The following is a 27,065-nucleotide window of genomic DNA, read 5'->3' as shown; positions in this document are numbered from 1 at the left end:
CTTTGAAGTTTCATCAACCTTACCGCAGGTTTCACTGTCGCAAGTAGGTATTGAAACAGTACTTGTACAGGACTCTGGAGCAGAAGTGAAGTCAACTGTAGCACCTGCATAGTTATCCACAGAACAGGCATGCGTACAGACTGGGATTTGCTCTTCATCACAGGTTTCACCTTCGACTTGAAAACTGATTTCCTCTCCTCCATTCAGAAAACTGAGATCATCTTCCTCAACCAAGAGACTATCTTCTCTGGCCTCTTTTCCTGGCATTTGGAACTCTGGAGCCTCAGGATTAAGGAGCACTTCCTGCCAACAGCTATCCTCTTTACTTTGTGTCAATCCTTCTCTTACTCTGGAGCGTGTGCAAGGTTTATCAACTCTAGTGGAGGCCTGTTCCTCATGAACAATATGCTTAACTGGCAAAAATCCACAAGGGAGCAGGAGGTCTCTGTGCAAGTTACGCTCTCTTCCATCTCCATCCTCTGGTGTGACAACATAAACTGGGATGTCTGTATTAGGCTGCTTTGTGACCACATATACTGTAGACTCCCATCTATCTGCTATCTTGTGTTTCTTCCTGATGTTCACATTCCGCACTAAAACTCGGTCTCCCACATCAATGGCAGCAGCAGTGACCTTGCTGTCCCATCTTCTTTTATTAAGTAGTTGTCGCTTTTCAGCCGACTCTGTGGCTAGTTTGTAGGCGTACTTCAGTCTTTTCTTCAAATCACTCACGTAATGAGTGTGGGTCTTTGGGTCATATCCAGCTGGACAAATCCCAAAGCAAAGATCAATGGGTAGGCGAGGCTGACGTCCAAACATCAGGAAAAATGGTGACTCCCCAGTTGCATCATTCCGCGTACAATTGTAAGCGTGCACTACGGGACGCACATATTTTCGCCAATGTTCCTTTTTCTTGTCTTCCAGTGTGCCTAAGAGATCCAAGAGAGTGCGGTTAAATCTTTCCACTGGGTTCCCCCTCGGATGATAAGGTGTGGTTCTAGATTTCACTCCAGCTAATTTACATAGCTCAGCCACAATCTCAGACTCGAAATTTGCACCTTGATCACTGTGGACTCTCTTCGGGAAACCAAAGTTGCATATCAGGTTCTCCCACAGGATTGTTGCCACTGTTTTAGCAGTTTGGTCTTTTGTTGGAAATGCCATAGCATATTTAGTAAAGTGATCAGTGATCACTAAAATATTTCTAATGTCTCCAGAGTCTGGCTCCAAAGATAAAAAATCTATGCAGACCAGTTCTAATGGGGAATACACTTTGATATTGACCAGTTTTGCTGCTCTTTGAGCTCTTGCTTTTCTTCTTAGACACCGTTCACATGTTTTACACTTCTGCTCAACAGCTGCTGTCATTTTTGGCCAATAAAATCTAGCACGAGCCAGCTCCAGTGTTCTTTCGTATCCCATGTGTCCTGTCTGGTCATGTACCCCCTCCAAAGCGATTTCTCTGTGACTTTCCGGAATCACAAGCTGGTTATGGCACTGCCCAACTTGGTTATACACTTGACGATACAATACTTTATCGATTAAAATCAGTCGGGGTCTCTCTTTCCAGAGAAGGCACACATCACGACTCTCCTGGCGCTTTTCCGTTCCTGACAATGTTGTGCCAGACTCCATCAGGTCTATGACACGTTTAATAGTGTCATCTTCCCTTTGAAATTGCTGCCAGTCGGCTGCTTTTAAACCTGGTAAAGTGGAACTCCCAGGCCATGGATCAGGCTCCTCGAGATTGTCCGGAACTGCATTCTCATCACAAAGGAGGGTTTCTACCAATGGTATGTACCCATCTTCCTCGTTGTCTGATGTAGGATCATCTCCAGTATCATCTGTTGATTGAGTAGCTTTACTGGCCACCTGATGCCGCAGGCATACTATGTTCTTCACATCTTGGCTCAGCATTTTGAAATCCTCCGGTGAGTGTGATGCCCTGTCCATCAACTGACCCACCCTCCTGTCCAAGTCCTCTGACTCCTCATCATCTGGAAGGCACTCATGTGGTATCCTAGACAAGCCATCTGCGTCAATGTTTGTTTTTCCAGTCCTGTATTTTATGTCAAAGTTATACAACGAAAGTGCTGCAAGCCATCTATGTCCAGTAGCATCCAGTTTGGCTGTGCTCAACACATATGTCAATGGATTGTTGTCAGTTAAGACTTGGAATGAGGCACCATACAAATAATCGTGGAACTTTTCACAGATAGCCCACTTTAGTGCCAGGAACTCCAATTTGTGCACAGGGTAGTTCTTTTCACTTCGGGAGAGTCCACGGCTGGCGTATGCAATGACACGTGTTTTCCCATCCTGGACCTGATATAAAGCAGCACCTAAGCCATTGACACTGGCATCGGTGTGCAAGATGTATGGAATTTTCCAGTCAGCAAACCCTAAGACAGGAGCACTTGTCAGTTTCTGCACCACTGTGTCAAAAGCTACCTGGCAGGTTTGACTCCACTTGTTAACCAAGGACTGTGTTTTAGATGTATGTGACTTATCTTTTCTTCTGGTGGAAAACTGTCCTTGTAGCAGTTCATTTAGCGGTCTCACGATTTTTGAATATCCCTCCACAAATCTCCTGTAGTATCCAGAAAATCCCAGGAAGGATCTCAGTTCTCTCACTGTGGTTGGGATTGGCCAATCCCGAACTGCAGCTATCTTGTCAGGATCTGGCTGTATACCATTGGCAGATATCACATGGCCAAGGTATTTTACAGACATTTGGAAGAACTTGCATTTGGATGGTGACAATTTCAACCCAAACTCTGAGATTCGTTTCAAGACTTTCATCAGACGTTCTTCATGCTGCTCTAGTGTATCTGAAAAAATGATCAGATCATCCAAGAATGCTATGACTTCCTCCAAATTAATGCCAGCCATCACCTTCTCCATAGTCCTCTGGAATGTAGCAGGGGAATTTGTCAGCCCTTGTGGTAGTCTTTGAAACTGCCATGTTCCAAAAGGGGTTGTAAAGGCTGTTTTGGGACGGTCCTCCTCTCTGACATCAAGCTGATAGTAGCCACTCTTTAGATCAAGTACAGTGAACCACTTGGACCCAGATAACAAGGTAAAGGTCTCTTCAATCCGCGGGAGAGGATATGCATCCTTTTTGGTGAGTTTGTTGAGCTTACGATAATCCACTACCATCCTCAGTTCACCATTGCGTTTCCTCACTAGAACAACTGGCGACGCATACGGGGAATTAGATTCCTCTATGATTCCAGCAACTAAGAGGTCTTTCAAATGTTGTTTCAAATCCTCAAAATCTGCGGGTGAGACACGACGTGTGCGTTCTTTGAAGGGGATGTGATCCATTAGCTCAATAGCATGGTCAACACCTGTCATATGTCCTATGTCCAGATCATGTTTGGCAAAAGCATTTGCTGCTTCTTGGTTGATTCTTTTTGTGATATGTTCCTTAAACTGTTCCGAGACAGGAGAGTCTTCAAAGTTTAAATCGACAGAATTTTCATCACTTATCCCATTCTGGCTGGTAACGAACATTTTGGCTTTGTGAGAAGCATAATTCTCATTAACTTTGCCAGATTTAACCCAATCCACCAAAGAACATTCTGCAATAACTCTCTGTGGCTGCAAAGTGATGGCATGATCAGCCATATTGTGAATGAGTACCTTGACTTTTACACATGATCTTGGCTGAACCTGGATGAGGTGGCTGCGAACCAGAAGCCCCCTTGGGAGAGACTGTGTTTGATGTTCTTCTATCAGGACGGTGACTTCATTTCCTGACATTTTAGCATGAAATCTACCAGTTACCTCACACATGCCACCTTTGGGGATTGTCATTGGTTTCCTCCCACTAAGACGTACAGGCATGGGCTTTGCGTCACTTAAGTCGGTTTTGTTCTTTTCTTCACAAGCTGCATACGCAGAGATAAAGTTAGCGTGGATCGGCAGTTTTTCAACATATCTGTGTCCACTCACTCTTTTGCAATCTCCCAGCAGCTGTATGAGAACATTGGTACCCACAAGAAGAGGTGTTTTGGTACTATATGTCTGATCAGGACAGACCAAGGCTAACGTTGTGATGGTTGCATTTGTGCCACACTCTTCGTTGGGAAACTTCACATCCACTGTAATATACCCCAGGTATGGGACAAGCTGCCCTGCTGCGCCTTCGATCTCCAGAATTTCACTAATCAAATGCAGCTTACGATGCGAAAGATACTGCTGGTAAAATGACTGGGCTATACATGTTACTTGTGACCCCGTATCAAGAAGACATTGGCACTGAACATTATCTAGCCATGCAGTCGCTTCACATGTTTTCCCCACCAGACCTGGAGGTATTGTGGTCTCTCGTACTCCTTGAGTCTTTGCCTGCACTGTCTCTTTGCTTTGCTCGGAAAATAATGTGGAACTTTCTCCATGATCAGCTACTGTCCGTTCCACAACAGTAGCTACTTTCTGTTTAAAGATGCGGTTGGGGTAGTGTTGTCCAACCGTGCAGGATACCTTTGCTTGTGTCTTTGTAGTAGCTTCTGTTGCACCAACTCAGCATTGGAAGGGTTGTTACAATCAGCTAGGTAATGGGAATCTTCGCCACAGTTGTAACAGAAACCTTTCAGCTTATCCTCTTTTGCTTGCACCTTAAGTCTCAGCTCAGAGTTATTCTGGAAACTCTTTTCTGTGGTTCTTTCCTGAACTGCAGGCTGAGGTTTTTCATAGGTCTTTTTCCTAACAGGAGGACTTTGCTTACTCTTAGCTTGTACCATCTCATTTTCAAGCTGTTTTACTCTCTCCATTAAGTTGGCATTTTCATCAGTGGTTGTGTCTGACGAGTCAACACTGTGCTGGATGTGGCTGCGAGCTTTGACTGGTGTGAGCCCTAAACACCGACTCTTCCTGCTCTCCTTTACCTTCCTCTCATGTTCAAAGGACCTCACTTTGAACAACAGATCCGAACATCCAATGATCTCCATTTCAGGGTCAGACAGGATATCTTTAAGACGTAACTGAGATATCAAAGCTTCATCCCAACATCCTCGGATGAACTGCTTTAGTAACTGAGTGTCAGAGTGTCTGCCTGCCATACCTTTCTTTTCAATTACTTCCTGCATTAAAGTATGAAGGCGGCGCAAGTAGTCAGAAGCTGTTTCATTATCCTGTTGATGGGTTTCGACAAACTGGATGTAGAGCTCTTCTCCTCCAGTCACGTTCCCATATGCTTTCTCTAACTCATGCAAATAGAGCCTGGGTGGAGCGTCGTCACCAGCGCTGAGGGCCACATTTAAGGCAGGGGGCAGTAAACTGTTGAGTATTTGTCTCCGCTTTTGGCTATCAGTTAGAGATGTGTCTCTCAGAAATTGCTTTGCATGGAGCTTCCAAGTGCTGAAATCCACCTCACCACCCTTGGGATGCTTGCCAGAGAAAGTCCGGATTTCGTATTTTGAGGGAAAGTAATCTGTATGGCTCAGGTCATGTTTAACGACGTGCTCCACAATTACTTTCTGTGTTCCATCCGGAACAGTGAAGGTTAACTGTGACTTAGCTCCACTATCATCATCCCTGGGATTAGCCTTAGTGTTCCCTAAATCGGGGTATTTGGGAAATGTGACCATGTTGCCTTTCAGGGTGGGAGCCACAGCACCGAGAGAGGGAAAGGGCACATCTGGTTTTGGCTGAGGGAGGTGTGAATAAGGAGTGGATGTTGCTAGTTTGGGTCTCGCTGCTGGTGTTAGAGGTGAAAGACGTTGCATAACAAGCTGGCTAAGGTCATCAACTTTCAACATATTTTGTTGAGCCACATTCTGTATGTGGTCTACTAGGTCATCTAAAATGCGTTCTGAGGACTTTGGAGCCTTTTGTGTCTTAGTATGTTTGTAAAGACTATCTATTTGAACAACCTTCCAGTAGCCATTCCTTTCTGCATTTAGGTGTTCTTCATCTAGCAACAATGGGGTGATAGGTTCTTCAAATTCACAGAGTATTTCCCCAGATAACTCATCTCCTATCCATGCTATTTGAGACACTTTGTCCTCCTCTGCAAAAGCTTTACGCACCTCTCTAAGGGTCACTGAGCTGCTAACGTTTCTTAACACTACAGACCGCTCAGGATCAAAACCATGTTCTGCACAAATCTCCATGACTTTACTTTGAATAGTTTTGCGAAACTGTGCAAGTATTTCTATGTTGTTGTTAGAATGTAGCAAATGTATAATTTCTCTCTAACAGCACAACGCATTTATATCCATATATCACTTCTCTTGTGAAGTCAAATCACCCACAGCCCCACGTTGGGCGCCAAAATCTTTCTTACAGTATGTAACCAGGTTCTGATCAGCCTCCAACATTTACCTGTAAAAAAAATAACCTCAAGGTCTGGGATCACTACTCAAATACTTTGAGCAATGTCCTGGTCCGAGGGATTAAAGATAAAATAGATATCAAATGAACTAGCACTTAATAATCATTTATTCTTTGGCTGTCGATGATTATTGACTTCACACAAAGAAATGAAAACACAACTGCACTTTAACTCTTTTAAAAAAAAATTATTATTTTCCAATGTACAACAATAAATGAGACACGGTCACTTACTGATCCAAAATGTCAGATAATAATGATGACATATATTCTGGCCAGAAAAAAAAATAAAGCAAACGAACAAACAAAAGTACCTGTTTAAATTTTGCTGCAGCAATAGTCAATTTAGTTTAGTTGTGCACAACCCAATACCTATTTTGAGCTCAGTAAAAAAAAAAAATGAAATCCAATATTATCCTCCAACACCACAAGAGGAAAAGAAAATCCTCATTTGATGAGACAGTAAAGATGAAATTTCAAACTCAGGCCTGAAGTTCAGAGTCCAGCCCGCTGTCCATCACGCTCTCTCTCTCTCTCCTGCTATGGCCGCCGGAAATGGAAACACACTGCTCCTCCGTCGTACCCACTGTCTCGCTCACAGTCCGCCACTCAATCTCTCAGTAGCCATTAACTATGTTAACAGAAAAAAAGTTTTCAGACGCCGCCATCAAAAGAAAGAATAAAATAATTCACTCTTAGGGATATTATTCTCTTCTTCTTTCAGAGCTACGCTGTCGCTGTTTCTCCCTCCACAACAGGTTCAGAAAAGAACGGCAAAAAAAAAAAAAAAAACAGCGCTGCAGTTTTTTTTTTTTTTTTTTTTAGATCAAACTACAACTTTAAAGTCAGCACAACAATGAAATTTAACATTTGGCCACATATGTCTTAACTAATAATTTGTATAAAATGAAACAGTTTTAGCAACTACATTGACATCAACACACGACCGACACTTCTAGAAGTAGTCAGTACAGCAGCCATTAAGATGGTGCCCCTCCTTTCAACTGTATGCGAACAACAGTCTTTAAAACTTGTACAGGATAAAAGTTAGGAATAACCATGATATATGAGCTTACCTATGTTAACAGAAAAAAAGTTTTCAGACGCCGCCATCAAAAGAAAGAATAAAATAATTCACTCTTAGGGATATTATTCTCTTCTTCTTTCAGAGCTACGCTGTCGCTGTTTCTCCCTCCACAACAGGTTCAGAAAGAACACCAGCGCTGCACAGTGGCCACCTAGTGGGCATTACCGCAAAATGTTTACCACTGCTGAAAAGTGTTGAAAATTAGAATTTATTAACACAAAGTGGCGTAACCTGAACTATTGGTGTCTGATTTATAAGCTGAACATAGAAAACTCATACTTTGTGTTGTGACAATTATTGATCACAATATCGTAGTATCCCTACTTAAGTTCTTCTTTTTTTTTTTTTTTTTTTTTTTTTTTTTTTTTTTCTCCAAATTTAGGGTGGGTTACAGATCCGTCTCCCTTGGGCACCCAGGGCGTTCAGCACTGAATCAGAGTCTGCTGAGTCCATTTCTGGCCAGTTCGTACTGTCGTATGGCTCAGGAACAGAGGACTCAAATGCAAGACCTGACACAGTGGGTTCAAACTCAAAGTTCCTTTAATACAGTCCAGGGTCAAACACCAAAAAATCCAGCAGAGGTATCCAAAACAGAGGCAAAGACAGGTCCAAATTCAGGCTGAGGTCAAAAAACACTAGAAAGCTAAGTAGACAAAAAGGCTGGAACGCTAGGCTCAAAGAACAAAGACGAACTGGCAAAGGGAAGCTGCATCAGTAAGTTTTAAATAGTCTAACAAACAAAAGAGGAGCACAAACACCAGGTGATTGACATTAGGCTGTGGCAGATCCTGATTGCAGGGAGGAAGTGAAGCTGCCTAAAACAAGTTCAGGAAATGATTACAAAATAAAACAGGAAGTGAAAAGAATAGGTAAAACAAGTAATACAAGAAACACATCTAATCAGGACTGCCCCTGACACCATCTATGTACATTAATACTTTACTTCCATGCTTTGGATTAAAGCTCTTTAAGCATGTTAAAATGGCCTGGATGAAAATTGGAGAACTGTCTACAAATCCCTGTGGCAGGCGTGTCTACGTATATTTTTTTCTCTTCCTTGAAAGTAAAATGAAACCAAAACTGAGAATCTGGGCATGGTCTAATTATTCCTGCATCCAATGAAATGTTTATAACTGCCATTATACCCTCCTGTTCTTCATATTTTAGCCCGTACTGTTTTATCTGCGGCCTGTACTTTAATTTAGGAACTATTTTAACTGTTTCTACTGTTGTCAATAATCCTACATCAGTTGGTCCTGTAGACTACAAAGCATTTGGAATACCTTTTAAATCATTTTCATCGGATTCTGATAGCGAAGAATGTTGGATTATTTTGTCTCATGCCAAATCTTGGACACGGGGTTCTGCATCGAACAGAACTTTGTAAGGCTGTTTCCAAAGTTCTATACTAGGGCTATAAAGCCAGCCTGATTTTTGTGGACACAGCTGAAAATCAGACGGTCTTTCTGCAGCTTTTAAACACGGGCCTGTGTCTCTCCACTGTATTTAATTGGTCTTAAACAATGACAAAAAAGGTTCCCATGGTAAGCCATACAATTTTTGCATCTGTGTAGAAAACATAACAGTAACTGCTGCAGATGAACTCCCATCTGTGTACACATTTTGCATAGCCACAATTCTAGTTTCCTGTTTCAGAAACTGTTTTTCAAACTTTTGATCTGGGGTTAAGCACACATTCATAGTGGTGTGTAGATCAGCTAATGGAATTTCACCCTCTGGATTTGACAATGTGCTTCTAGCATTTTGCACAAGTTTGCTTTTCTCTTTTATTTGGAGCAGAGACGGTAAGCATAGTGCATAAAACACATGAAGATTTTGTTGCAACGACATTACATGTTCTACACGGACAGCTTGCATTCCATCCTGCGTTGGGAAAACTGCAATGCCTAATTTTTCCATTAAATTCCGTCCTAACAGATTAATGGGGCAAGTTGGTGACATTACTGCAGGAGCATACAACCAATGGTCAGGTGACCCGCAATTCCAGCACCCCCCATCTGTTTTTACTGATTTGGGCTGAAAGCCCCCTCGGTCGCCAGGACCGCCCCTGCCTCCTCGGAAACCTTCTCGACGTGGTGGAGGCGGTTCAATGTTTGGAAAGCAAATATTTCGTCTGGGTCACACATAGGATCTGCCCAGAAAATGTGTCCCCACCCCCCCGCGTCCAGACACACCACCTCCCTTTTTTAGCATGTTTCTCGGCGTGACGCACATAGGCCTATTCCATAACTGTGGTTAAGTTAGACGTTGCCAGTGTAACTAAATGGTTTTTTTTATCCACACAGATATATGCGGCTTAAAACCTTCCATTAACAAATATATGTATTTTTATTGTTTTATGGATCCCAAATTTCTAATTATCCGCCCTCCTGCGGAAAACTGCTCCCGCGGCGTCTGCTGCCGTTCCCCATTTACGCTTGATGTTCAAATATTCCGCCTTGTGGGGTTCTGCCTGTATAATTCGCCCTTATTTTTCGCCCAATGTTTTTCCCCACTGACGACTGTAAGGCTTGTCCGAACTCATGTCCATTTAAACCATATGAGTTATAATTTCCCTCCATGTCTTGGATCCATAATTCTGGATCTTCCTGCGGAAAAATTACACCTTCTACAGCCTTTCTGGTTTCTTCTAAGGACCACGGACAGAAAACTGGGATTGTTTGAGGCTGTTGTTTTCCTACATTAGGATTTGCGACCTGCACCATAGGATACAATCCTTTGGACCGGTCTGTTGATAACGAATGATCTGAGTTACTCAGTCCATCCAGGTCTGCATACAGATCTGAAATATCCCGGGGGGGGGGGGGGTTAAGAGATTATACGGTGGTGGTCTGCCTTCTTCAGTTGCTACCATAGTTTGCGTTACTGAAGTATTGTTCTGGCGAGTTCTTTTTTATTTAGAGCCTAATTTTGTGGGAGATCAACAGGTGTTGGGGGAAGTTTGTCAGCCCAACCCCTCCTGCTGCACGGGGCTGTCTCTCATCCTGCCTATTTTGTGCTTGAATTAACTTGCAGCGTGCAACGTCAAGCCCTTATATAGCTATAAATATATTTATATACATACATACACACATACACACACACATTTTGTATTTGCCCTTTTTTTTCCTAGCGCTTATTTTTAGCCGACACACAACATTTTTCCATTGATTCACCTCAACACACCATCTATTTTATACTTTTTCTTCGAGCTCTCCAAGTATTTTTTAATATTAAGAAATATATATATATATTAATATTTATTATAATAACATTTGAAATTTACTTGGATCAATCTGATACATAAACTTTTCATCCCCTCTGGGATATCCCTTCCTACTTTGTCCTGGACCCATCCTAAATACTTTTGCGCTGTTTTTATCTACCTTCCGGGACCTTAATCCTTCCTTTTTTTTTACTTTTCTTTTAAGATACCGTTCAGGACTTTAACCTGAGTTTTTTAGCTACCTTTTAGGACTTTTAACCTGAGTTTCCCCTTTTTTTATGTACCTTCCAGGACTTTAACCTGCTTTTCCTTGAATTATACAACGGAATGAAAAGCGGTCGTATTGCTTCGAGAGACTCAAACCTCTCGATTTAACGTTTCGGGGAAACTTTTTTTTTTAAATCACCAGTTACAAGGGACTTGAACCGCTTGCACACCTGTTCGGGACATTTTAATCACCCGAAACCCTGAACGACGGACTTTAACCAGTCGCTCAAAACTTACTTGCTGTTGTGTGCTTTTCTCCCAGTCGGATCCCGTCAATCCCTCGTTAGCGAAAGGAGTTAACCTATGATGCCGGCCCAGCGAGGAAATTACCTCCCGGGACTTTAGACAGGTCCTTGACTCAGACCACCGGTGGGTTTCAGCACGTTGCTCCTCTCGTCAGTGAGCTGATATGTTGGGATTAGTGTTCATTTCGTCAGACGAGACAAGACTAAATATGTTCGTCAACCACCTTTTTTTCATGACTAAGACTAGACTATGACAGGACTGCACTATTCTCCAAAAACGCTGACAAAGACTAAATTAACAGGCATCATTGTTGACGAAAAAAATACGAGACTAAAATGTTTTGCATAAAATAAAAACTAAGATAAAATCTCTCTTCAGTTTTCGTCATGATCTACAATCCTCTACTTTTTCATCACGAGATAGAATATTCTTCTTCTTCTTGATTTTTATTGGCGGTTGGCAAAAAATGTTTAGGTGAGCATTACCGCTACCAACTGGTATGGAGTGTGGACCGCAGATAGAATATTCAACTGTTACGCGTTCAAAATATTCCGAATGAGTGCTGTTGCTGCCAGCCTGTGTAGTGTAGCGAACACCAGAGATTTTTGTAGAGCCAGCGACCAACACATCATGCTAGGGAGAAAGAAGAGGCTCGATGTTTGGGCGCACTTTAAATACAATGACACTGAAAAAAAAGTCTGAATGTGTCATTCTAACCGATGGGAAGCAGTGTGGACAAAAGATGTCGGGGAAAAACACCACTAACCTGAAGCGGCATCTTAAGGCTAACCACCCAGATATTCAGGTAAGTTAACTTAAATTAACGTCTCATAAGCAAATGTTGATTTTAGGCATCTACAGTATAACGTTTAATCAACCAGTTTAATCAACATACATTATGCAGGTTATATTTTATAACGTTAGCCATTATACCAGACTTGCTAGTTGGCTATCAAGTTGTGAAGGGGATAAAAATCGGTTTTAAGTTAGATTGAGCTCCTAGGATCTAACTATGCATGTTACATTTTTAGTTTAACATTAACTGTTAGCCTTCTAGTTGGCTATCATATTAAAAAGTTACATGCTATAAAGGCTGCTAGTAGCTCACGTTAGAATTTGTAGCAATGAAACAGGATTTACATGTAAAACACATAATCTCAAAGGCTAGCGTTAGCTAACCCTTATCAGTGTTAACCATAGACAATATATACGTAGACGCGTCGTTGGGCGCAGGTTTGCACTTCAACGTCACCGCCATATTGTACGTGGCAGAAAAAAGTTAAGTTCTGTTGTAGTGAACGTGGATCAGAGAAGATGCCTCATTCCTGTGCTGCATGGAAATGTATTCGGGCTGTTTTTACTACTTGTATCTGCCTTCCATAAACTAAGGCTGCACCATGTTGCAAAACTGGACATACTAAAGCTGCAGAGTTGCAACACTAGGAAAAAGCTGTGCAAGACCATTTTTTTCAAGGTTTTTAGCTTGCATGCAGTACAGACAACTGTATTTAGACATAGATGTGCAAATATAGATTTTCAAGTATTATAAATAAGCCAAATAAATAGCTGTGTGATTATTCATATATATTTATATATATGTGTATATATATATATATATATATATATATATATATATATATATATATATATATATATATATATGTATATATATGTATATGTGTGTGTATATATATTTGTGTGTGTGTATATGTGTATGTGTTATGAATATAAGGATCAATTAGTTAAATCTAATCATTGTGGTCTTCATTATTTCATAAAACCGTGTCACATATGAACCTTTAGGAACAGACTTTTTGGGGTAGTATTAAAGAGGTAAAATTACTAATAAGAGAAAAAAAGACCTAGGACAATAAAGTAAAAAAAACATAAAAGTGGTAATGTTATGAGAAAAACTTCATATTATGAGAATTAAGAGGGAACATTTCCAGAATGTTCACAATTTGCAGAATTATTTCACTCCTGGAGTAATAGGGCCAGATTAGATTATTTTAATTATTTTTATTCTTTACGAGAATAAATTCAGGAGAATGAAGCTAAAGGGATACGAAAATAAACTTGTAATATTGCAAAAATAAAAATATTACGAATACAAAGTATATTCTGAGATTAAAGTCCCTCTGATACTGTTTAAGTGACTGAGTAACTGCAGATTTGCGACATTTAACATGGCTGACGCATCGCAGCATAGGCAGAACCCGCCCAACGACGCGTCTACTCTTATATTATGTCTATGGTGTTAACACTGCTGCTTTTGGATACTTGCAAGTGTAATGGCAAGTGATCGTTTCAGTCCTAGATTGTTGAACTAGCTGTCTAACATTCTAAAATCTTGAAAACAGCATGGTATTGACTAGTTGCACAAAAGGCTCCCTGGTGGAGTTGTCTATCCCGGTGGAGCATTTTAGCTGTATGTAGCCTAATATTATTGTGTTATATTCTGCTCCTTGCATGTTTACTTAGACCCTGGATACCTTGTTTGGCCAATAATAACACGTTATTATGCGTTTTAACACACACATAAATCCTTCTATATCTTAACTGTTAATTCGAGTTCACCAAGAGCCACTCCTGCAGCAAACCAATTGACACATGAGCATGAACTTTTTATGTTGCGTGTGTATGCCCTCATACCATTATCAAAATGAATGTAATTAGGCATAAAATCCAATTTATGTAAGAAAAAGTTTAATTATTACATGTAATATTACTCGAAATATCCTCAATAATGGTGTGTGCACTACCATGTATAACTTGCAATAAGTTGGTAATTTGATTTGTCATATAAAATATATCCACCTTCAGTTTTGATCTTAGGCTTGTCATTAAGTTATTTATTTCCTCTATAACACTTGTGACCCTGATGTTATTGCATTAAATGAGGACTCATTGTATTTATTCTTACCATAGATTCCAGATGTGGTCAAGCAACAAGCCAGGACAGAGGAGAGGCCATCTATGTCAGGTGCACTCTTTTCTCACATCAAGTACAAGCCAGACTCCCGGGAACAACACATTAAAGAGGAGGCTATAGCTAAATGGGTAGCCCACCCTCTACGGACAGTAGAAGATGAGGAATTCATCAACATGATGGGAAAAATAGATAAAAGACTGACCGTACCAAAAAAGACCAAAATTGCACATCTAGTGGACCAAATGTACCTAGCTGAAAAGGTCAAATTCAAAAACAGACTGGCTATGGCCCGCAAAGTGACCATTGGCATAGACATATGGACTAAAAAGGGGCTCACAGCCTCCTTCCTTGCTGTCAGTGCTTGTTATTTTAATGTTCAAGACACTAAAGCTGAGCACATACTCCTAAACTTGAAGCAAATGGTTCACCCACACACTGCTCATTCTATTGCTACTCTTGTGGAAGAGTGCACAGAAGAATGGGGGATCCCAAAGGAAAAAATTCTGATGATTGATTGAAGCAACATGGTTTCTGCATTTTGCCACGAAGAAGAAGACACCAGTTCTGATGAGAGCGATTCCCAGGATAGTGATGAAGAGGAAGAGGCAGATGAAAGGTCAGTTTGTGAATGGTGTTTGTTATTATTCACAGTAATAGATATTTCATATTAAATCTAAAAATAATCTGAAATATGTTTAATTAATTAATGTAATGTTGTGATAATTTGCTATTGTATAGAATAATAGTTATTGTAGGATTAATTAAAAGAATTGTTGTTTTGTGTTAAATTTTCTATTAGATATGGAGCCTTGGAGAGGACCCCATGTGTGGTCCATACCCTTCAGCTTGTCGTCAATAGGATCAAGAAGGAACAAGCAATCAAACGTCTACTGGACAAGGTCCGGCATGTGGTGAAACAGTTTCGCAAATCATCTGTTGCCACAGAACGGTTGCTGGAAGAATGTGGACGCATTCTTATCAAAGACTGTCCAACCAGATGGTCCAGTTCTTTTTTGATGTTGTCTCGTTTACTTGAAATAAAGGACCATGTGACATCAGTGGCTGACACCATGGGCTGGGATTGCCTACTTCCCAGTGAATGGCAGAAGGTGGCCATCCTCAAAGACTTGCTTCTTCCATTTGCAGAATACACAAAGGTGCTTGAAAGTGATACAAGTTGTTTCTCCCTGGTTGTGCCTGCACTACTGGACTTGAAGAGCCACCTTTCAGACTTCTCCCTTGTTTATGCCAAAAGCTACAGGGATGTAGCTACACTGGCACAGAAGATGTCTGCAGATATGGATCTACACTTCAGCTGTTTCCTGGATGTGTCAGCAAGCAAGTTTTCACCTCTTGCTGCAGCTGCTTTTTTGTTGACGCCAGTGTGTCAGCAGAGGCCCTTATTGAAAATGATCATGACGACATAAAGAATCTCCTCAGTAAAGCTGAAGAGTACATCACTCACAGTGTACCATACCAGGAAGAGGCGACAGATGATGAGGACATTGGAAGTGCAGAGGTCTCAGATGCACCTCTGCAAAAGCGGCCTAGATTCAGGTTTTTGAGTGCCCATCGGCCATCAAGGCCAAAGACCTCCAAGACCTCAATCCGACTAGAGGTACAAAAATTCAAAGAAGCCCTGTCCCATGCAAACACAGATGATTCAGGCATGGATTTCTGGTCTTCTCAAAGCTCCACCATGTTTCCACTGCTGAAACCTCTGGCATTAGACCTTCTGGCAATGCCAGCTTCCGAGGCCTTTGCAGAGCGAGTCTTTAGTTTAACTGGAGATCTTTCAAGTGGCCGCTGCAACAGAGCAAGAGTTACATTAGAAAGAAGTGCTTTTCTAAAACTTAACAAAGTCTACAGTGATTAACTGCATACTGTTTTGGTTATAGTTTGGTTATAGTTTTGTTCTTCTGTTTCCACGTTTAATAACCCTCAATTCAAACACACACTTTTTTCTAGCACTCTACCTTGTAATGGATTTTGCTTACTGTTGCGAATCTCGCCTTTGAACTTGATTGTCTAATTGAGTGTTTAACCTCAAGTGGAAGTTTCAGCAGCTGTAGTAACAGCAGAAATATTATTTGTTAAGCCTTGTTAAATCTCATTTGATATTTCTCAAGACCAACCTAGTAAATACTTAGGTTGTATTTTAGACCTACAGTACAGTGGGCCTATTGTTTTCAGTTTTTCTGAGTATGCTAATTTTTTTTATAACAGAATAATGAGACACAAGGCAACCAAAACAGTTCTAAAAACCTTTCTAACTTGTCAGTCGGAGTCTGTTATGCCCCAGCTTTTGAATTGTGTTGGTTAAAAATAAAAATCTCTTCGGAACAAGTTAATCATTTGTGAATGTGTCTCTTAAATCAGAAAACCAGAGTTGCATAAAAAAAATCATTCAATAAGTGTAGTTTGTTAGGTAACTTAATTATGACATTTAAACAATATTTGAGATATGTGAAACACTATTTGACTGAAATCGTTATCAGAAATAATCTCAGAAATAATTTGTTATTTTAAAAAAGACTAAAATGTTTTGACTAAAACTTGACTTAAGATATATTGAGTTTTCTTTTGACTAAAACTAGACTAAAATGGTGAGACTTTTAGAAATACAACAGAACCTTCCTGAAAGCAAACTCTTAAAACAAACCAAATTCCTGTAACTTGACAGAAATAAAATGACTACATTCATATTTCTCCAACAAGCGATTCCCATGGCTGCGGGGTTTTCATGAGACATGACATTGAACAGCAGGACCCTGATAAAATTAAACATTTAGCTACATGGGTAAAAGAATAAAGAATATAATGCAAGTTTAAGGGGTGATTTAACAAACAGAAAATTGCTAAAATTCCAGGAAGCTATTATTAATAAATCAGGAGATTTAAAGGGGGATCCCAGAGCAACAATTTGGGAGTTTTTAAGAAACACGGCGGTTAGACGAGGATATTACGTAAAAAAAAAAAAAAAGGGTGTCGCAGAAGACTCTTTGCGTGCAAGCTGTCTGTCTGATGTTTTGTTTTTGTCATATCTTGTCTAACGTAATGTGTTGTTTAATGGGATCATTGCATGAAAGGAGAGACTGTTTGAGTCAGCAGCGCTTGGGAGTATGTGTATGCGCAAGTTGGTCATTGTGTAAGTCTGTGTGTGTAGATTTGTGCGTATGACAGGGGTGAGAATAGTGCAGGAGTGTAAAGATTTACGGTGGAAGGCAGGGCCGGCCCGAGGCAAAAGCGAACTAAGCGGCCAGGGGGCCCATCAATTTTTATTTATTTATTTATTTATTTATTTATTACAATTAACAATTCAATAACTTAAACAAGTGATATAAATGAATGAATAATGATGAAAGAGTTAATGTAATTATAGGATATTGACCAAAGTACTAGCAGCAAGGATTGAGCCTGTTATAAGTAATATAATACATCCTGACCACACAAAATTTGTTGCTGGTTAACATCTTCCCAGTAATCCCTGTCGCCTTTTTAATGTGATATACACTGCTGAAGATAACATTGATCAAGAGATTGTAATATCTCTAGATGCCCACAAAGCCTTTGATAGAATAGAGTATCTTAATTTGTTAAACACCCTTGAGAGATTCGGATTTGGTCCTAAATTTCGTTCGTGGATTAAGTTAATATATGGGAATCCCCAAGCTATGGTAAGAACGAATAACATAATATCTGACCCATTCCCTCTGTTTCGGGGAACCAAGACAGGGGTGTCCTCTGTCACCCCTGGTCTTTATGTGCCAATCCAGCCTCTTCCAATAATGTTGAGGAATGCTGCTGAACTGGGGGGAATACGCAGGGGGATGAAAAATCATAAACTTTTGCTGTACGCTGACGACCTTCTCCTTTTTCTGTCAAATCCTGCCACAAGCATTTCAGTGGTTCTCCTTATTATTATTAACTTCAGGAGGGTTTCGGGTTATAAAATGAATCTAGAAAGTGTTTAGAAGTGTTTTTCCCAATTAATGAACAGTCGAGGAGACTATCATTCCAAGCCTATCCTTTTACAAGCATGTAAGACAAATTCACATATTTAGGTGTTATGATAACAAGCAAATATAAAAATATTTATTTAAGCATAATTTTAAAGGAACAGAGGATAAGGCAAAATCAGATATGGAAAGGTGGTCATCTCTCCCAATATCATTGGCAGGTAAGATAAACTCTCAAAATGATCGTACTGCCAAAGTTCCTCTTCTTATTTCAGACGATACAAATTTTTATTCCTACATCTTTTTTTTAATTAAATAAATGTACATCTGCCTTTATATGAAGAAAACAGTCCCCTGGATAAGAAGTTTCTAGAGAGACAGAGAGAGGAGGGGGACCTAGCTCTATGAAATTATATGCATTTAATCTGGGGCAGCAAATCTACATAAAGTGGTATTTTGGGTCTTGCAGTTAGATGATGAGGAAACCCCAGTATGGGTACAAATGGAAAGATATGCATCTGGCCCAATATCCCTGCGTTCCCTGATATGTACCCCTCTGCCCCTTATGTAACATTACATAAGGTTAACACTATAATAACAATAATGAGCAAAAGCAAGGGAGGTACTACAATGTTTCGAGTAGTAACAGACATTCCATTAAAAAAAATGTCCCACCAATGATGTGCAGATGCTTGCTCCATTAACTTAGCCGCATACAAAACCTGTCCTTGGGCCATAAATTTAGACACCTTTAAGCTGGAAATGTTGGACCTGTGTGATTTAACCAAGCAATTTAGTTCTGTAGACTGATTCAATGCACATTTGAACCGATCCAGGGAGATAGTGAAATTGGTTAATTGATAGGTCACGTTATTCCAATTCCAGATGTATACATCAAAACACCCAACGAAAGGCACCTGAGGTAATTGAGGATGACTCTTTATTCTCTAGCTGGTTCATGAGTCGAATTACATAACACCTCTTCTTGGTTAAACATGGGTTAAGATGTCCTTGTTGTAGCATACATACCATCCCTTTATCAGCAGTCTCGCATAGATCCAGGTCATAGGTGTAGTTTGTCTGTGGGCCAAACCAATCACCATCCAGTTTCAAAAACCAATACCCCTGTACAGTCACTACGGGCAATATATAATAATGACAGACAGTAGTACTATTGGTGACATCATATTGTGTCCAATGTCCTTCACACATAGTAGCATTACAATAGGTCTTCTGCAGTTCTAGTTGTAACCAACTTCTACTACTAATGTTCCATAGTTGTCTCCATTCGTGGAAATTCCCGATAATAACGACACGCTTAAACCATTCTTGTTGTATATGAGCGTGTTTCATCTGTACGTTACATACCGTCCAGTTCAGAGCTACAGAAATGTTCGTTAACACTTCTGCTGTCGTGTTCCACATCTTTATTTGCCAGTTCAGTTCTTTAAGGAAGATCTTTGCAGTTTCCTCCTGTGATGTTACAACAATAGGCATCCACATTCCAATCTGATGAACAGCTCTTGATGCATGCTGTTCAGTGTTTGATAACATAGTTTTTGTTACTTTATTGTCAAAAGTGTTGGAAACACTTAAAGCACCTGTTCCACCAAGCAAAGTGTCCCACCATGCAGGTTGGCGGAGGAGCAGAAAAAAAACAACTTTCCAGTGAACTTTATTTGTTATCGTCGATTGTGCCATTTGTTGACAAGTGTGTGCAGCAGGTGCAATTTGAGTGTGTGTCTTCTTACACACTCGTTCTGTAGATGATTCATATTGGCACAAACCTCTCCTTGAAACCACTTTAACATTACATCCCTTGAAGACTACTGGTATGTTTCTTACACGCCACTGAGATGATGGGGAGACAGCGCATGTTGATACGGCTGAACCACTTCTTTCAGGATCCGGCCAGATGCTTCTGCTCAACAGAGGTGTGCCAGCAGGACCATGGCAGCGAGGACACAGAGGATGATGGCCCCAAATCCTGCACCAGCCCTGTGGTGCCTCCTGTTTGGGACATCCGCCATCGCGCTGTCCCTCGGGTCGTCCAATCAGCAGATCCCACGGAAACATGGATCTGAAATCAAAATTAGTACTGCTATAAGACAAAAGAATAAAATTAGTTTTCTCTTACATAACATTTATTAATTTTTTCCTCCCCTGAGTAAAATACTGACACGGTTACATCACTGCCTTGTGAAATGATTTCAGCTGGTCTAGGTGGACCATTTTCTTGTCTCACCCAAACTTTGGCTCCTGGTTTATCTGTTGAGCCAAACCCCCCTGTTCCTCTTACAGTGATGTTAGTGGGGGCAGCCACCCATTGAACCTCTGTCATTTCACAGGGTTTCACTAGCAGTTGTGCTAGTTTTTCTTCTTTCTCAATTACCAGGGATTTTCTCCTTGATAATCCCCATCAATCACTTCAGCTTGTATTGTCGTTAACAACTGAGGCATGCAACTCCACAAGCACGGACATCATCTTTCCCAATGACACAGCTTGTTGTATGGCTTTCTTAACCAAATCTAATGCTCTTTGCTGTGCTTCTTCCCAAATAAAATGTTCTTTTTCAGGCACTTTTCATAATTGGAATGACCACATCCTTGTGCCATAAAATGATAAATTCTAGTCAATAATGCTGAAATATTTTTAACTCCTGTATTAAGGATTTACATATACATTAATACATTTTCCATTCAGATAAAATCACACATTTTATTGTTCATTTATTTTTACTCTCTTATACACACATAATCCTGAGCAGTTTCTCAGTTAGTCAAATGCAGAGACAGTAAGTCTGCCCCTGGAGCAATTGGCCTGTTATTCAATTGGGCAAATGCTTGCATCTATTTAGGCTTCCGATCTGTTAAGTCATTAAGATTAAGATTCTTCCAACAGTCCATTCACTCTCACAATCAGCCCAGCAGCTTGCAGATAGCAGATAATATGGAATGTGATAAATCCATTCCACGTGTCGTTCCTGTCCTTTTCTGATGTTGACATGATTCACACTGCTAGATGGCTGTTTTAATGTTATCTATTTTCAACACCCCTGTACTGGTGTCGACTGCACTTTCTCCTTAATGTCTTTTCACAATTTTTTTCCAAACTTCTTTGTTCTGAATTTTCCAAAACCTTTTAAACAACCTCAGAAAAAGGTTTAGAGACACTTTATCTATTTTTTTTAACAAAACTAGCAAAAAAAACAAAACAAAGGATTTAATGGGTTCAGCCCAGCACTAAATCCTGCACAGTTAACTTTTATGCCTTTCTTTTGACATCTTTGTTTCAACTCAGCAGCAGATAACCCATTAATCTCTCTGCTGCAGGCACCGCAGCATTTATCAGTGCCTTCCACAACATAAAACATGACGGACCCTGTTCATTTCTCCTGGTCCGTCTGCAGCCCACGAACCTAAGTTTGTTGACATTTTCCCAGATTCCCAGAGCTCCATAATTCAAGTTTTAATAATTTTCATCGGGGCATCTGGAACTTCCAGCATCACAGTAAGCATAGCTGATCCATAATGCTGTACAGCAGTCCTATTCTCTTTTTTTTTAAATGTTTCAAACAAATGTTTAATTCTCTGCCAAAAATCCAGCAACTTTTCCTAACTTCTAACCTGTCTCCTGCGCTTAATATACTGTTTTACTAAACATTTTAACAAAATCTCACCGTAATAACCGTTTTTTTTTTATATAACTGCTTTGACCAGCTGTTGTTTGCACGTAGAACGCTCTCCTGCACGGAGGGGGAAACATACAAAATTCAATCTGTCCTCCTAGAGATATCCACGCTGAATGATTTTCACGAATATCCTGATTAAATGCTCCCTCCATGCTGAACACTTTTACTTGTTTCTCGAGGGTTAACTGAAAACTCCAGTAATTTTCCACCGTAAGTGTCTTACGCTCCGGAACTATTCTCAGCTCCCTAATACACATGAATCTACAGTACACACACGGATTTACACACAGAGTCCCATTTACATACACACTCCGCGGATTCAAGCACACTCCTTTACTCATTCACACACAATGAACCCATTTTAACCGACAAGATATGAAAAAGAGAACATAGACAGCTTGCGCGCAGAGTCTTCTGCTGACACTTTTTTCCTACGGAACTTTTTGTTTCTTTCTTGTTACCACAGACACCCTAGCTACAGCTTTCCTGCAACACTAGTTATCTGTTCCAGCTGGTGACTCAACATTTTCAGATGCTGTCGACACAGCGACTCAGCAAATTGCAGCTCTATTCTTTTAACTGCTGAGTTTTTAATTGTTGGCCGGCTTCACACTGGTGTTTTCATGCAGTGGCACAGATCCACAAATGCCACTGCAATCCAGCCACCGGAGTTGCAGTGGCGTTTGAGGATCTGTGCACCTCAATTTTCTGCAACACTGCCAATAATTCTTTGGGTCCCGCTGATTCTAGCTGACCGCTCCACGGCTGCTGTCTTTCTCCACTATCGCGCAAACACAGCGCTATCTCTGCAAGATGAAAGGGTTCCCATCTCGGTACTACCTTCACTTTTATATTTGTATATTGCAGTCTCTTCTCAATCCTGCTGACAACGCCAAATGTTTTCTGAAATTTTTATTCAGATTCGGAAGAGATCAGCAAACACAAATAAGGACTCAAACACTGTTTCTGTTAGAATATAAAGCCCACATTTATTATTCCCCACAGAACACAGCAGCACAAAACAGCAAGCACTTTGCACATGCAAAGTAGCAAGCACTTAAAGCCGACAAGCTTTCAAACAGGCGTGTTGTTCCATCTCTTACCATGGTTAGGACTGGGAAGTCGGTCAGTCCGGTTAGAGCACAATCCACGCGTCCATACAACCCACGGCTGACTTCAACGACTGAGGGCGGTCCCCTCCTTTTTATACCAATAAACAAAGTATCAGATGGGAGGGAGAGTGGCCACTTCTCCCTCCCATCTGAGCTGTTCGTCCCGTTTCCAAAACAAAAACCGTTCCCAGCATCTCAGCAGTGTGTGAAGCATAATAATATTGCAAACTCAGATAATAGCACAAATATAAGCAAAATAAGGAATACTGAGTCAGTCTTTCCCACAACACATTGCCATAGGTTCCCACCACAAGTTAAAACAAGTTATAGCAAAATAACACATGTTGTTCTTAGTTTTATGTGAGCAACATAACAGGCACGAGTATATATGTTGCTCTTAGTCTATTTTTCCAAAAATACATTGTCAAAGAACAAAAATAATTCTTTAATATATCAGCCCCTAAGCAAGCACCTTTACACAAATAACCCTGTTGTATGAAACTATATCAAAATCTGGGTTCAATTCATAACTCATTTTAAAAACAGAAATGCCTCTTGTCTGCTCCCGTTTATGGCAATCACCTGTTCTCGCCAGCTCTGGGGGGAACAGCATTTAAGGTATGATATAGAGCTGGGGCTGAATCTGTTAAAAATCTGCTTAAAGATGGTGTAATTATGTCTGGTGCTCAGCTGGAAAAGGAATATGGAATCCCCTTAAAAACTATTTCAGATATTTTCAGATCCAAAGACATTCACCTCATCTCTTGAATCACTGCAGATTGGCTATTGGATATGAATCTGACTACTAAGGGGTCGGTTTCTATGCTCTATGTAAATATCCAGAGGGTGGCTTCCCCATCCCTTGACCACATAAAAAGGAAATGGGTGGAAGAATTAGAGCTGGACATATAAAAAAATTAATGGATGTGGGCAGTAGAACACATACATTCTTAGTCTGTATATGTTTGACATGGATTAACACAGTTTAAAGTGGTACAGAGACTTCATTTCACAAGGGACAAATTGGAAAGAATTTACCAGGGAGCTGATACGACTTGCCCTACATGTATACAGGTGCCAGCCAACACATCTCATATGTTCTGATCTCTCCCCAGGCTCAAAGAATTCTGGATCAAAATCTTCAAAACCTTTTCATCTATTTACAAGAAAAATATTTAACCCGTTCCTCTGGTAGCCATTTTTGGTGTGGCACTAGGGGAAACAGAATTAACGACTGTCAAAGGAAAGCAATGGCATTGTCTTCATTGTTGGCCAGGAGATTGATTGTATTTAATTGGATAAAGGCAGCACTGCCAACTCACAAAAGATGCGTAGAGGAGGTGATGGCACACCTAAAGTTGGAACATCTTAGAATTACTTTACAGGGCAACACTAAGAGATATTTCAAGGTCTGGCAACCTTTTATTTCCTATTTTGAATCTGAATTTTAATCTGCATCAGCAAAACCCCCATTTTTCCCCCTCAGGTTTGAATGGTAATAACAACCACAATGATAATAATTATATGTATCTAGTTTTAACCCAAGAGTGTCTGGAACACGGGTGGTGTGTATGGTAGTACGATCTGTCTTGTCGTTAGTTTCTCTGTGTTTTTTTTAGCTGTTTTTGTGATGTAAATTTTGAGTCCTACTCTTTTGTTCTGTATGTTTTGAATAGGATGTCTTTTGTTTCAATATGAAAAATCAATAAAAACTATTTGATTATTATTATAATATTCGCTATAACATTATAGCATGACATTTGTATCAATCATCTTCTAGCATAGGTGATTCTGTGTGGTGGGAGGGGCCCCACCCCCAAATCAAATTCTGCTTAGGGCCCCCAAGAGGCTCGAGCCGGCACTGGTGGAAGGTCACCGTGCGGAGTGAGTTTACTCTCGAGGAACAAGTAAAAAGTGTTCTTCACGGAAGGTGCATTTGATCAGGATATTAGTGAAAATCAATAGGATTGTGCAGCATGGAAATCAGTGGAAGGACAGATCGATGTGTTTATGGCTTCTGTTGCGCAGGAGAGCATTCTGAGTGCAGACGACGGTTGGTTGGGGCAGTTAAAAAGAAAGAAAGTGTCATGATCGTGGCACTCACACTGGTTTGATTCATCACCCAACACACCTGGATAGCTCCGTCTTTCTCTCATCACCACTCATCTCATTCACCTGTTCCTGTCACTATTTAATCTCCCTCCAAACCAGAGACGAGTGCCAGATTTTTTCGAGCCACTTGGTTAGACTAATCCAGCGTTGTTTCTTGAGAACCTGACTGCCTGTTTCCGATCTGTTTTCCCGTTTTCTGAGCCTGCCTGACCCCTGCCTGTTTCGCCTAGCCAATCTGTGTACCGACCTGGAACTGGACCTCGACTTCGCCTTGGATTTCCCCTTGGACCTCCCCCGGACCTCTGACCTGGATCTGACCCTGGACTGGACATCGAAACACGACAACTGGACATCCCCTCTGAACCCTCTGCCCACGATCCCTAACGGATCCGAACATCGGCTCGCCCCTCGAGCAACCAGTGACTGTCAAAGGCTTCTCCCCCGAGCTGAACGACCATCTCCGGCGGGTCCGCCTACCCACGGTCGCCGGCCCTCTTTTGTTTTCTCCCGTCTCCCGCATTCTAAGAGGTCAGTGGTTATTTTCCCTTTCACACATCAGCGCCGAAGTGTTGGCGAAATAACTCACCTGCTGTTCCTCTCTCCAGACCTCCCGGCCAAGGAAGCTGAGGACAGTCCCACAGCGCGCAGCTGTCTTTTCCGTTTGAATAAACAAAACAAAACACCCTCTGTCTGGTTGAATTCTGGGTCCTTCTGCTCCGCTCGTGACAGAAAGAAAAAGGAACGAAACTTAAGAGGCGCAGCATTTCGCGGGGGACACATTTTAGTGACGGACCGGTTAGACACTTCTGTCGGCTAGTCGGGAGAAAATGGCTAAAATAACCGTGAAACGTAAGAAAATAAAGAACGGAAACACAGTGGCAGGGTGTTGGGGATTGTCTCTGCGGAGGCGAGGCGTCGGACAGCCGGTGGGTTGAGCGTTCACGGCGGTGCAGGGCAATTTTGCCAGCTAAACCTCCCCATGGAGTAACAGTGGCGCATTGGATAATAAAAAAATATATATTTCGGCAATCTAAACTTTTCAAACATGATCTGTGATATGTGTTATTGGTGTGTGAAAGCTCTGATCGTCTGTGGGAAATAATCCAGGTTAAAATTCTAGAAACCACGGTTTCAAAAAGTGTATTTTGTTGAATGACTGCAGCATTCAACACAAATGCACTTTGGGGACCTCAATTAAACAGAAAAAGGTTAACTAATAAGATAGAAGTATTTTGTTTCATATTCGTCCAGCCCAAATTAAATTAAAACACGGAGATATTAACATGGCTTAAACGACAAATATCTCAGGGTTGTTAGAAATGATTGAAAGTGGGGATATGGGTTTTTGTTTTTTCGTTTGGAGCCTAATTATGGAGTACAGTAACCAGAGGCGTGGGGAAAGTATTAATTTACACTATTAATGCACGAAGCTTGTATTTGACAATGGACTCATGACAGCTGTAAAATACCAGATTAGAGGCTTTTTATATTGTAATTTTAGAACATTAATAAAATGGCAAACAGCATATTGTGAGAATATGGGAGATTTTTGACTAAGAATTTTACTGCTGCCAAAAGAGGAATTTAGAAGAGCATCAAAATATCAGACGGCCACATTAAACACGTCATCTGTTACAATCATTTGTGGTTATCCAATTACGCTAAGGTGAGGCGAACCACAGAGGGACAGTTTAACCTAAAACAGGACAATAGATATGATAAACGTGTTGGGCAGAGAGTTAACGGTGACACTCCCAGGAACAACACATTATTAGAAAAACCCACCAACCATGCGTGTCGTCTGTTACTGCACCTACAGCCCCAACCTCGCTGAAAACAGCTGAGTATTGGTCACTGATAGTTGATATGTCCCGCCTGCTGCTCAGTGCGCAGAACCTCCCCTCCAGGGGCAGACCTTCTGTCTCTGCATTTGACAACCTAAGGGACCGTTCAGGGTGTATGATAGAAAGTAAAATAAATAAATAAATGAACAATAAAACTTATATCTTTGTTTAGGAGTTCAAAAATATTTCAGCATGAAATATTTATTTATTTACACATTTGTTTATACATTGTGTAAACATTGTGTAAAA

General features: G+C 40.8%; 1 protein-coding gene across 1 annotated transcript; it reads right to left on the bottom strand.

Annotated features, from left to right (window-relative positions):
* Positions 1-18,447: 18,447 nt before the first annotated feature.
* On the bottom strand, positions 18,448-25,757 carry LOC118561971. Its single transcript, XM_036134233.1, has 2 exons — positions 25,559-25,757; positions 18,448-20,136 (listed from the first exon to the last, which is right to left on the bottom strand). The coding sequence occupies exons 1-2, from the start codon at positions 25,750-25,752 to the stop codon at positions 18,951-18,953; spliced, it is 1,380 nt and encodes a 459-aa protein (XP_035990126.1). The 5' UTR covers positions 25,753-25,757; the 3' UTR covers positions 18,448-18,950.
* Positions 25,758-27,065: the final 1,308 nt, after the last annotated feature.

This window comes from Fundulus heteroclitus, unplaced genomic scaffold, assembly GCF_011125445.2.
Source record: "Fundulus heteroclitus isolate FHET01 unplaced genomic scaffold, MU-UCD_Fhet_4.1 scaffold_77, whole genome shotgun sequence".
Classification (NCBI taxonomy): Eukaryota; Metazoa; Chordata; class Actinopteri; order Cyprinodontiformes; family Fundulidae; genus Fundulus; species Fundulus heteroclitus.
Note: the sequence above shows the minus strand (reverse complement) of the source record. Positions and strands in the feature narration are given on the sequence as shown.